This window comes from Saccostrea cucullata, unplaced genomic scaffold (assembly GCF_032062105.1).
Source record: "Saccostrea cucullata isolate Sc308-1 unplaced genomic scaffold, CSIRO_AGI_Scuc_v1 ctg2228, whole genome shotgun sequence".
In the NCBI taxonomy this organism is placed as follows: domain Eukaryota; kingdom Metazoa; phylum Mollusca; class Bivalvia; order Ostreida; family Ostreidae; genus Saccostrea; species Saccostrea cuccullata.
Window position 1 is genome coordinate 1 of NW_026938699.1, and position 12500 is coordinate 12500.

Genomic DNA, 12500 nt, shown 5'->3' on the forward strand with positions numbered 1-12500 from the left:
AATTATTGTATTTAGGTTAGTGCAGCCCTCCGTCCAGCTTTTTCACCTGACACTTCATCAGATGTCACAGCAGCTGCGTGTGATGTAAGTAGTTTTGGACTTTATAGTAATTTTACCTTTTGTAAGATTCGCTCTAGAACATCCCTATATCCTTGTCAAGATATACATGTATACTCTTCCCATTACCCAGTTTGTCTCTACTTTACAATAGCCAGTGTGTTTTTTAATGCATTTCCAATTTGCAAACAGGTTTGCAGTACATGGATTGGCAGTGGTGTTGCTCGTGACCTCAATGACCTCCGTCGAGTTCACCAGTTGCTGGTGTCCTCCCTCGCAAAATTGAATGCTGGGAAATCCCAGTCTCCTTTGTACAATGAGAGTGCTGTTACCATGGAGAAGTTAGCTGTGCTGGGAGCCTGGGCAGAGGTAAGACTTGTGACAGGATACTCAGATTTACTTTTTATCAATCTCTCAAAAAGAAAATCAGAGTGCTGGAAAATATTATCACTTTTTATCATTAGCAGTTTCAAAAAATGATCTAATCATAGACTCTCCATACATATTTTTGCTTGTTGTATAGGAAAGGGAGTTGAATAAATCTAAAACAAAATTGAAATAAAATGCGAATCCTTAATTTAATAAGTAAATACAGTGTAGTTTGAGCATTTTTGCAATTTAAACGGGGAGAGAGTTTAAAAAAATGATTGTTGCCATAAAGTACCAAGTGCAATAACTGTTGCATTGATTTTGATTTCAGGTATATATTGTGGCAGTAGAGAGGGAGCATGAGAAAGAGACTAAACCCCCGAGGGAAGAGGATGAGTATGGTGAGAGTTCCCGAGAGAGTCTGCTGTCCCTGGTACAGCCAGAACTTCCCACTCTCAGTCAGAACTGGTTAGGAGCCCTCAGAGACTACGCATATCTCTCCCTCCCCACAGGTAAAAATAGGCTGTGAATTAAATACTGTAAACCAACTTTTATTCAGGAGTGAGAAATATCTCTAAGTATTACTCAGAAATATTTCTCGATGTGAACAAATTATTTACTTGCATATTTGTGCAGAATTTTGCCTCAGTCTCAAAAATTAGTAGTCATGGATGCCTTCTAAACCAAAGAATTGTGAATAAAAGATGTGAATAATAATTCGTTTGCAGTAACTACATGTATATGCACAGAATTAATTATCCTTATGGTATTCATTTGCACATCGGAAAAGTTGATCCTACTTTCAGTTTTAACTCAGTTTCGTCTATTTTTTCTACAGAATATTCTAGTCAGCTGCCATCAGACGGGGGAACGTTTTACCACCCAGACACTATAGATAGTGCTAAGCCTCACTACAAAAAGCGCTGGACCCCGATCCTTCATGCTTTGGCCATCTGGCTCCATGAGACAGGCTTCTCTGTGGGAGAGATGAACAAGGAGAGTGACAAAAACTCCAGTGTCCCAGCGAATGCCCCAGCCAACATGAAGAGGGACGAGATCAACTCAGACAGACTGTATCTTATCCTGGGTAGGAAATAGATTTAATGTTGAAGAATTTAATTTAAGTTTTAATTTATACAAACTGAAATTGCCCTTTAAAAATTAAGCACTTGGCCTACTTGTTAATTCACAGTCCTCAAATATTTTGCAAGGTACCTCACTTCTTTACCTTTATTTTGACAACAGGGTAATAAAAATATTAGAAACTAAATAAATATACAGTATTTAAAGAGTTACATATACTTTCTTGATAATTGATCTGAAGATAGGTTTGTCTGTTCTTTCAGGTATTTGTGTGGAAGCCTTGTCCAATCCTCAGACTGTTCTGACAACACATGCTGTCAATGGCATTCTGAAAGCACTGGCTGCAGTTCTGAGTTCTGATTGGCCAAAACAACAAATAGGGGCAGACCCAATCCTGTCCAAGGAAGTTCTGAATGTGATGCACAGGTATGAAATCCATCTACTTATCTTTTGTTAGCTCACCTGAGCCGAAGGCTCAAGTGAGCTTTTCTGATCACATTTTGTCCGGCGTCCGTCTGTTAGTCCGTCTGTCAGTCCGTCTGTCCGCCTGTCTGTCTGTAAACTTTTCACATTTTCGACTTCTTCTCAAGAACCGCTGGGCCAATTTCAACCAAACTTGCCACAAAGTATCCTTGGGTGAAGGGGATTCAAGTTTGTTCAAATGAAGGGCCATGCCCTTATTCAAGGGGAGATAATTGAGAATTAATGAAAATTTGGTGGCATATTTTAAAAATCTTCTTCTCAAGAACCAATGTGCCAGGAAAGATGAAACTAATGGGGAAACATCCTCAGGTAGTGTAGATTCAAGTTTGTTCAAATCATGACCCCTCGGGGTAGGGCGGGGCCAAAATGGCCGACCAAAGTTTTACATAGAAATATATAGGAATATTCTTTAAAAATCTTCTTCTCAAGAATGACAAAGCCATAATTCATCATATTTATATGGAAGCATGCTCAGTTAGTGTAGATTCAAGTTTGTTCAAATCATGACCCCCAGGGGTAGGGTGGGGCCAAAATGGCCGACCAAACTTTTACATAGAAATATATAGGAAAATTCTTTAAACATCTTCTTCTCAAGAATGACAAAGCCATAATTCATCATATTTATATGGAAGCATGCTCAGGTAGTGTAGTTTCAAATTTGTTCAAATCATGACCCCACGGGGTAGGGCGGGGCCAAAATGGCCGACCAAATTTTTTCATAGAAAGATATAGGAAAATTCTTCAAAAATCTTCTTCTCAAGAATGACAAAGCCATAATTCATCATATTTATATGGAAGCATGCTCAGGTAGTGTAGATTCAAGTTTGTTCAAATCATGACCCCTGGGGGTAGGGCGGGGCCAAAATGGCCGACCAAACTTTTACATAGAAATACATAGGAAAATTCTTTAAAAATCTTCTTCCCAAGAATGACAAAGCCATAATTCATCATATTTATATGGAAGCATGCTCAGGTAGTGTAGATTCAAGTTTGTTCAAATCATGACCCCCCGGGGAAGGGCGGGACCATAATGGCCGATCAAACTTTTACATAGAAATATATAGGAATATTCTTTAAAAATCTTCTTCTCAAGAATGACACAGCCATAATTCATCATATATATATGGAAGCATGCTCACGTAGTATAGTTTCAAGTTTGTTCAAATCATGACCCCCAAGGGTAGGGAGGGGCCAAAATGGCCGACCAAACTTTTACATAGAAAGATATATGAAAATTCTTTAAACATCTTCTTCTCAAGAATGACAAAGCCATAATTCATCATATTTATATGGAAGCATGCTCAGGTAGTGTAGATTCAAGTTTGTTCAAATCATGACCCCTGGGGGTAGGGCGGGGCCAAAATGGCCGACCAAAGTTTTACATAGAAATATATAGGAAAATTCTTTAAACATCTTCTTCTCAAGAATGACAAAGCCATCATTCATCATATTTATATGGAGGCATGCTCAAGTAGTGTAGATTCAAATTTGTTCAAATCATGACCCCCAGGGGTAGGGCGGAGCCAAAATGGTCGACCAAAGTTTTTAAAGATATAAATAGGAAAATTCTTTAAAAATCATTTTCTAAAAAATAGCAAATCCATGATTGGTCATGGGACTACTTTTGGATTTAAACTTTACAATAAAAAGTCATTTTCTACTTATTCCTACCCTTAGTGTTCAGGTGAGCGATGTGGCCCATGGGCCTCTTGTTATTTTGTTGATTACACCCATACTACAAAATCCGAATCATAGTGAAAATGTCCTTGTTTCAAACTTTTCTGAGAATTACATGTACATGTATATGAGCAAATCAGATTTTTTGCGAGCATATTAATGGTAGACAGATAAAGAAAGGTAGAGAGAAAAAAATGCTAAGAACTTTCTGTATTTTCAGAGTATTCCTCACCCAGGAAAATGTGTACACACAGCTCTTAGCTGTCAAAGTAGTCAAAGCTGTGCTGCTAGCTGGCAAAGATTGCCTTCAACAAGACAGAACAAAACTTAAAGGTAGGAAACAGCAAATAAGATTCTCAGGAATTGCTCACAAATACTACAGTTGTAGCTTTTCTAAAAAATTACAGGAGAAGAAAAAATATTCCAAACTACATAATTTGTGATTGCGACTTGAGTTAAATCACATATATTTATATTGTACGTTGTACACACAATTAAAGGATCCAAATAGAAACTCTTCGAGCATCAGAAATTAATTGTTTATGGTATCTCAAAGTTATGGGCCTTTCAATAGTAACTGTCTTTTTTTAATTGAATTATTTTCTTTAGAAAAGGAACTGGACACTCCAACAAGTACCAGCTCTGAGTCAGAGGATACCTCAGACAGTGGCTCCATGGGAGATGGAGGGGAGGAGGGGGACATTATTCCTGAGAAATCTGTGGTGTATGCGGCGTTAGAGGTGTGTCTGTGTGTGATATCTAGACAGATTCCAGCCCTCAACCCCTCAGCTCCCAGCACTGGGTTCCAGGTCCCGACAAGACTCACCAAAATGTCAGAAGAAAACTGTTCACTGGTAGCTTCCATAGTGCTTATTCTGGCAGACCTTCCTAATATGTGTTCCAAAAATGGTAAGTGAGAAGTATGAATCTTAAGAAAAATATTTTAAGTCTGAAGAATTTTGCCTTAAACTTTACTATCCAAAAGAAATATATATTTGTGTACAGGTAGTCAGTCATAGATGAAGTCTTAAATTACATGTACTTTGTAATTTTCTAGGGTTGAATAATAAAAGATTTGGTATATTGTTCTACCTAAGCTTTTGAGTGGACAAAATTTTATTTGATTGAAAATAATGGGCTTGTGAAACATTTCCTCTTGACTGAACTCCAGAATTGTTATACACTATAATGTATAAATTTCAGGTTCCACTTCAGTTCTTCCTACAATTCTTTTCCTCATCACTGGTGTTTTACGAGAGATGTCCAATAAAGGTGCCGAGAGGAAGTCCCCCGTCCTGGTACAGGCCTGTCTGACAGCCCTCCGTACTCTGTGCTCCTCCTCATTTCTGGAGGATGAAGAAGTAGGAAGTAAATGGAGGGAACTTCTCAGAAGTGCTCTAGTCACTGTGCTCCAAAATTCCAAGCCAAGTACAAAGTTTATCCCTTAAGTACTACCATTAATTGAAATTTCGTGAAATGTTTTGAAAATAAAGACAAAATATTACGATCTATTTATATTCATCAACTTCTTTGAACAGCATGTGCATATAGTCCCACATGTATGGGAATACATGTACCTCCTCTTCTAAAATTTTCAAAATCTGTTTGTTTCATTGTTGGAAGTATTACCCCGATATCTATGAATTTTCATTGATGAGCCATTAGCTCATGCAGAATTTAATTTTGTTTAAATTGTACTGGTACAACAGTTGGAATTTTGTAGAGCTTCAGCTTATTCCCATATGTATTTTAAGGTCTTTAATTTTTTTGTAGGTGAAGACAAACCTGGTATGGATGAAGTGACTCTGCTTGCCACAGTGACAATGTTTTTAGTTTGGGGCCCTAAGGAGATAGCACAGACTCCCTTTATTCAGAAGCAATGTGTCACAATGTTCAAGGATTGCTGGGAATCCAAAAGTCCAGAGGTACTTACCAAACAGAAATATAGATACATTGGTAATGCAGACATTAAAAATTATGGCTTATAATCAGAATACTGTAAACCAACTTTTCAGAAACAATATACGCAAGTTTCATAGCTTTCCCCAAGTCTTATATATTCTTCATGTGAATCATAATATTGTTTCAGTCATGAACATTAACAGTTATGGATGGATTCCATACTGATAAATTGGGAATAAAAATGTTGCTATTAATTGTTGGTTTAATTTTTTAGCTATATGGATTTACACTTTGTTTCAGGTTCAGCTGAAGTGTTTACAGATGTTTACCTCTGTGATACAGAAGTTGGACACCAAAGATGCAACACCGTACATACGAGGGGTAGCTGCCAAATTCTTGGAGTATTTACTTATATTAAAGGATGATAAATCTGGACTAGATTCCCAGCAGGCACTGGTGACTGCCTCTCTGAACTTTGCAGAAGTATTGGTAGCCAAGGCTGAAGATGACAAAAGTAAGAGAAAGCAGCTGATCACTTACTGTGATATCACAAATATTCCTCAGTCTAATTCTTGTTTTCGAGGCATGAAGAGATACATAAATTCATTTTATATATATATATTTCTCATAAATTTGTATATATTCTCATAAATTCTTTGAAATTAATTCCCCACAAAGAACTATTTTTCCTCAAACTACAAAAATATGTGATTTTACAGTTGTCTTTCCATAGCTGCATTTTCCTATAACAGTCAGCATGTTTGCAAAATAAAATCAGTACAGGTTTCCACAAGTTTTCAAGACATGTATATGAAGGAAATTTTATATTGGAATTTTTCTTTCAACTGCTAAAAAAAAAAATATGTATCAGACGTAAAAAAAAAATTCACATGTATAGCAATATACTTGTATGTAATGCATTGTATGTATCTTTTTGGTCTTTCAGGGATGACCCTGCTTTCTTTGTTACTTCCTGTGTTAGTATCTTTCCTGGTGGATGAGAAGAAATACTCCTCCGTCTCTAAACCTACCCAAGCAATCCATGACGACTGTTTACAAAGACTAGTCAAATTAGGGCCCCTATATCCAGAACAGTTTAAGAACATCATGTTGTCACATGCTGACCTTAAATTAAAATTAGGGCTAGCAATCAAACACAGCCAGACTCAGCTGTCTTCGCAAAAGAAGAGAGAAGAGGCAGCGGCAAATCAACAGAAGATGAGCCAGCTGCCAGCCAAACCTACCATAGCATTGAAAACGAATTTTGGAAATTTTGCCGCAAGTTGACAGTGAGGAGTTTCATTGTTGAATGAGCTGTGATAGTGCAATGTTTTTTTAAATATATATACATATCCCAATATTTCCACTTTGGGATAACTGTTATATTTGTTATCAAGTGTGTTCAATGGAGTTGAGTGAAGATTTTTATGTGTTTATTGAAAAGTACTTGAAATATTGTAGTTTCGAGGTTTCAAAAGCCATATTTTTTAGTACTTTTTAATGTCACAACTAATTTATTAGGATTAAAAATTTCATAATTTCTGAAAAAAAATTGTAATCAAAGGGTTTTTCTTCTATGAAAATACAATCTTTTTCTTTTTCTAATCAACATTTAATAAATGGCATTTAAGACTATTAATCTTAATGTGTACCCTCTGTTACAAATATAAATGTACATTGTATAAACAGAGATATTTTAGCAAGTTATTTTAGTGAGTACTACTAAAGGCAAATTAATAAAATTAAGTTACATATTTTTAAACTTGAGTAATGAATTCAGAGGAAAAAATGTTAGAATTTTAATAATTCTTTTTTAATTAATGTTAATCACACACTGTATAAATTATATTCAGAAAGAAGATTAAGATGTTTTTACATGTACATTCATGTAATTTCTGTTTTCAAATTCAGACATGTATTTGTGAACAAAATTTATTCTCACTGTGAAAAATTTTAACAAATATACCAAATACTGATTTTCTTACTTAAAATTCCCAACAATGAAAGTTGGAATACAAATATATTCTTGCAAAAAAAAAATCAATTGCAATTTAAAAAAAAAAATAAAATTGGTATCAAATATCAAAACAATATAAAAATGTATTTTTCTTGTATTTCTAAGTGTCACTTTTAAAATAGTAACTCTCCAGAGGTTCCAGGCATTTTCCTACTTTTCTCCATCCTGGAATGGAAAACAATGAATCAATATCTAGAATAAGTTTCTTGTGATTTTAAATTAACTCAAAATTGATATTTAAATCATATTTTTTAAGGTGAATTATGGAATATTTCTGACTTTTCCACATGTTTGTCCAGGAATTGGTACATGCTTTGGAAGTCGTACTCTTCTCCATCAAAGTCCACCCAGTGGTACGGGAACAGCTGAGTTACCCCTCTAGGTTTAAATCTGTTATTAACAAGAAAGGTCGATCTTTGTATTATGGAAATGTATTATATTTTACCTAATCAACATTTAAAAATATATCACTCTATAATTTTTCTGAATCTATTGTTTTAATTAAGCTTAAGATAAACATTTAACCCCCCCCCCCCCTTCCTGACACCATCATCACATAAACATTGTTTGAATTTTCATATGAACCCAGGAAACTGATGTACTATATGCCTAGTTATTATTTCAAAATATTCAGTAGTACAACTTGCCTTACAAAGGGAGTCCACTCTACATCTAACTGATAAGGCATTTCTATCTCACTGACATCAACATGGAAAAAGTCCACGTCTTCTTTTTGGAAATGATCGATTAACATTTGAAACTTTGGTTCTGTAGCTGCACAAAATCTACAACCTGTGTTGGATAGAAAAAAAGTATATTAGGAGTAACAAGAATTACAAAAGTAACACTCTAGTTTTCTTTAAATCTTAAAAATATACGGTAAAAGTACATATTTTGAAATTTCGAGACTCAAACTTTCTGAACGTTTTGCCATCATAAGTTTAATTTTCATGACATACCTTTCCTACAGAAAATAGCCATTAGTTGATTCTTGTTTTCTATTACGTCATTTTGAAGTTCATCTAATGTTGCAATTTTAACGACAGTTTTGGGGGGCTCTTTTTCTTGGGATGGTTTTTCAACAGGCATTTTTATTTCCATGTAACGCTCTAACTTTGCGTATGATTTGTCTTCTCTAGAAATGAATTAATGAAAGAAAATTAAATTTTATTCAGGTTTTGCCTAACTTAGAACAAATTAAATTTTATGCCAATAATTTTTTTTAAATAATGCTTTCAGAGATTTCCTACAAAACTTTTTACCCAGCATCTTCCTTTTCTTCAAATTTCAAAAACTTTTCATGACCATCTTCCGATTTTTTGAAATCAACTTTCTTTTTCTTTGGATGATCAAATGATTCTTTCTTGGTATCCTCCTTGGATTCAGGAGATGTATCCCTTTTTGATCTCTTGTGCTTTTGTTGTTTTTCCTCTCGTTTGGTGCGCGGTTGACGTTTTTCATTGGTCCTCTTTGACGTTACGTCACGTTTTAGCCTTCGCACTTCTGGAACCTTGGCTTGTGCACTCACAGACTGAGAGAGAGGAGAAGGAATTCCATGATGTGTTGGTTTCTGTAGATGTCTGTTTTGCTTTGTTTCCTCTCTCTTTCCCAATCCATGATTTGGACATCCCCAATTCGTCAACATAGACGACTGAACCATAGTTCGCCATAATCCCGGTAATTTACCACAAATCTGCAAAAATGAATGTAAATGTAGATATACAAAATATATTTCTATCAATATGTCATTATATTAAAAACTCTTGACAAATGTCTTGATGCAAAGGTAACTCTCTCTCTCTCTCTCTCTTGCTCTCGCCAATTTTAATGACTTCCGGTATGTAAAAAAAAATGTGTTCGAATTGATTGCTAGAAAGCCTGTAATTTACACAAAATTTCTATTCATTTTATTATAATAATAAATCATTATTTTCCCATTATACGCAATGTTTATAATGCAAGCAACTGACCATGACTGACACCGTATCAGAACTGGCTGCAACATCTTGACCGAAGCAGACTACGCCGTATTGTCCTGACGTCATTTTGTCGGAAATCACGAACATGTTATTGGTTGAAACTATATTAGTTGGGTCCGAATTAGCAACACTAGTGAACTCAAACAAAGCATTTGATTGCTGGTTGTAACAGAATCGACTACCACCCTGCAAAATCCCTCTTGGTCTTGTGTAAACTTGAATAGCTTCGACGTTTTTCGTCGCAAACTGATACATACATCGATAACGTTTTGCTTCTTTCGTTGCTGTCAAACATTCCTGAAGAATGAATGAATAAATAATAGTATAAGCTTAGTCAAAATAACTAGATCCAAGCAACATGTGAGTCCTAAACTTATATTTTCTGCTGAAAGATGCAAAGGACAGGGATCGCAAATTACATGATATTCTACGTATAAATATACAAAAGATGTACAGTGTATTTATTGATTACATTGGAAAATGAATGTAATGGAACAGTATTTGTAGGCCTATAAATTGTATATTTTTAGAATTATAAGTACCATGTACGTATTGGCAGAAGCCAGTAATGAGAATGGGTGATTCCTTTCTTTGATTTCGGTGAAGTAATCTTCGAGTTTCATATCAGTCAGCTCTTTGTGGTAAATAAAGGGATTCCCCGCTAAGATACTTTTCACTGCGTCCAATAAGCTTACTCGATTTTCTGTCAACAGAATTTGGACTTTGAGAAAATATAGCTCTAAAATACATATAGTATTAAACTCTGTCCTCGTAAATATAAACTTGCTTCACGAGTTTTCTTTTTCTTTTCTTTTTTTCTTTTTGAAGACTTTTATTTATACTGCAAATTCGGGTAATCCACTGACATACAAATGCACACATATAATTTAAAAATTTTGAAATGCGCTACTTTCTGCATATTAGTTCGTCACAAGAACGATCAATTTGATCCTTTTTTCTTCCCTACGCTAATAATTTAATTTCATTTGTAACATGTCATTTGATTGGATAAAAGATTTTATTCATTTTGTATAACATAACTTGCCTACGTCACAATGAGTTACGTCAAAAAACGTATTACTCCGCTTGACGTTACTTTTAAAATTTAATCAATGTAAAGCCTTATTCTGGGGGAAAATTGTCTCATTGTCTGCATTGAAATTAAATTATAAGGAATGAAGCTTATTTCAACTTATATTATACGATATAACAAAACTTGGGGCAGTTTACGCTTTTTTATAAACCGCTTCACGGTTTATAAAGCGTAAACTGCCCCAAGTTATGTTATATCGTATAATATAAGTTGAAATAAGCTTCATTCCTTAATAAACTACTTTTATTTTAGGTCAAAAATTTAAGTATAAGCACAAAATAATATACATGTATTATGACGAACCACTGTGTACTGTGATGAGAGTAATTACAGGAGGGTATTCACGTATTGGTGACATAGTCTCCCACAACACCGAGACAACAGGATTCACGAATCTCACAGACAGACATACCTAGTGACATACACACGTAGAAGAGATCTTCACTGCTGTCTCCAATGGTTGCGCTTTTCCAGGAATAAGAGGTCGGCGACTGTAATTGACGATTACTAAACGCCGGAAAAAGAAAATTATTATGCAAAATCCAGAATCCCTTTTCACTGCTTTTGTCACTTGCTAAAATGCCCTGCAAGTAAATAATTAAAAAATTAACAAAATATGAAAGCCCTACTCCTAACTGTTCAAAAGTTATGACCGAAGTTAAAATTTTTGAAAAGTGGGTAAAACTCTTAGATCAAGGTCAAAAGGTAAAAAATATTTAAACCCCACTGAAAGGTCTTATAATGAATACATTTGTGAAGTATGAAAGCCCCAGTACCAACTGTTCAAAGGTACTGGCCAGGGTTAAAGTGTGGTGATTTTTTGTGAAAGTGGGTCAAACTACAAGGTCAAGATCTAAGAGGTCAAATTTGGTGGTACCCAAATAAGGGTTTTGTCACAAGAAATACACCTGTGAAATAATGAATGCCATAGCCCCACCCACTCAAAAGATTTGGGTAATGTTTAAGTTTTTGCGGAGAAACAGACAGACAGACGGATGAACAGGACAAAAACTATATATTTCCCCGAATCTTCGATTGCGGACGCAGAAGAATACTAGTAAAATGGAAATCAATGTTAAAATGAGCTTTAAAATTAACCACCGACAAATGAACAAAAACTAAATATGTAACCTGCATCCATTTGCCGTAGGTTGGAAATCTGAGCGTCTTCGCTACTCTCATGACGTTTATCAGATCGTAGGAATACGTAAAATATTGAGGAAAGACGTCATTTATAATCAGCTCTACTGCTCTGGCCAAGGCACTGTCCGGATTTTCTGGTCTGTGAAACTACAGGAAAGTATATATTTATTAGATGCTAAAAAGTTCTAGTACATATGTATTTAAAATTGTTGCATTGAAAAGTTGGCAACAGCCTCTAAGCTTCTAATGATGAGCTGAGAGACAGAGAGAGGGAGAGATTTATCTCATGTTCCTTTGGAACCTTGGACTAATATTGTGGCGTTGTTAATGTTGTTTTACAGGGCAACTTCAAGGCCGTAACTACCACTGAGGCAAGTGAGGCAAATGCCTCACTAATTTTTTTTTAGTTTTCTGAAAAGTGGAAAAGTTTTACATTAAACTTACGAATTATGTGTGTCTTTGTGCTAAATAAAAATTTTCAACTTTTGCTTCAATTATTGTTAAGCATTCATCTCACCATTTGCCTCATTTTCATTTAGAAGGCATGTAAAATATAATTCAAAATGTTTGTTTTGTAAATTGTTTGATTGTTACACATCCCTTCTAAGAATTTTTCATTCATTTTGAGATACCTCTACTTGCCAGTGGAGGGCTGTTTTTAATTTGTACTTGGCTTTCATGGTCACTGAAGATTATA

The 12500-nt window shown here is 35.0% G+C and overlaps 2 protein-coding genes across 2 annotated transcripts in view; one reads left to right on the forward strand and one right to left on the reverse strand.

Annotated features, from left to right (window-relative positions):
• The first annotated feature begins 19 nt into the window (after window positions 1-19).
• Window positions 20-7493, forward strand: LOC134250999 (HEAT repeat-containing protein 5B-like). Its single transcript, XM_062733364.1, has 11 exons — window positions 20-84; window positions 250-426; window positions 758-938; window positions 1265-1513; window positions 1773-1935; window positions 3890-4002; window positions 4279-4578; window positions 4873-5097; window positions 5443-5594; window positions 5872-6085; window positions 6518-7493. The coding sequence occupies exons 2-11, from the start codon at window positions 391-393 to the stop codon at window positions 6856-6858; spliced, it is 1974 nt and encodes a 657-aa protein (XP_062589348.1). The 5' UTR covers window positions 20-84; window positions 250-390; the 3' UTR covers window positions 6859-7493.
• Window positions 7494-7571: 78 nt separating this feature from the next.
• LOC134250998 (uncharacterized) overlaps window positions 7572-12500 on the reverse strand; it is a 7360-nt gene continuing 2431 nt past the window's right edge. The window contains exons 2-10 of the mRNA XM_062733363.1: window positions 11792-11950; window positions 11073-11244; window positions 10110-10270; window positions 9559-9864; window positions 8851-9281; window positions 8548-8723; window positions 8236-8380; window positions 7868-7978; window positions 7572-7753 (exon numbers count right to left, since the gene is read on the reverse strand). Coding sequence (XP_062589347.1) covers window positions 7702-7753; window positions 7868-7978; window positions 8236-8380; window positions 8548-8723; window positions 8851-9281; window positions 9559-9864; window positions 10110-10270; window positions 11073-11244; window positions 11792-11950 — 1713 coding nt within the window. The 3' untranslated portion in view covers window positions 7572-7701. The remainder of the gene's footprint in view (window positions 7754-7867; window positions 7979-8235; window positions 8381-8547; window positions 8724-8850; window positions 9282-9558; window positions 9865-10109; window positions 10271-11072; window positions 11245-11791; window positions 11951-12500) is intronic.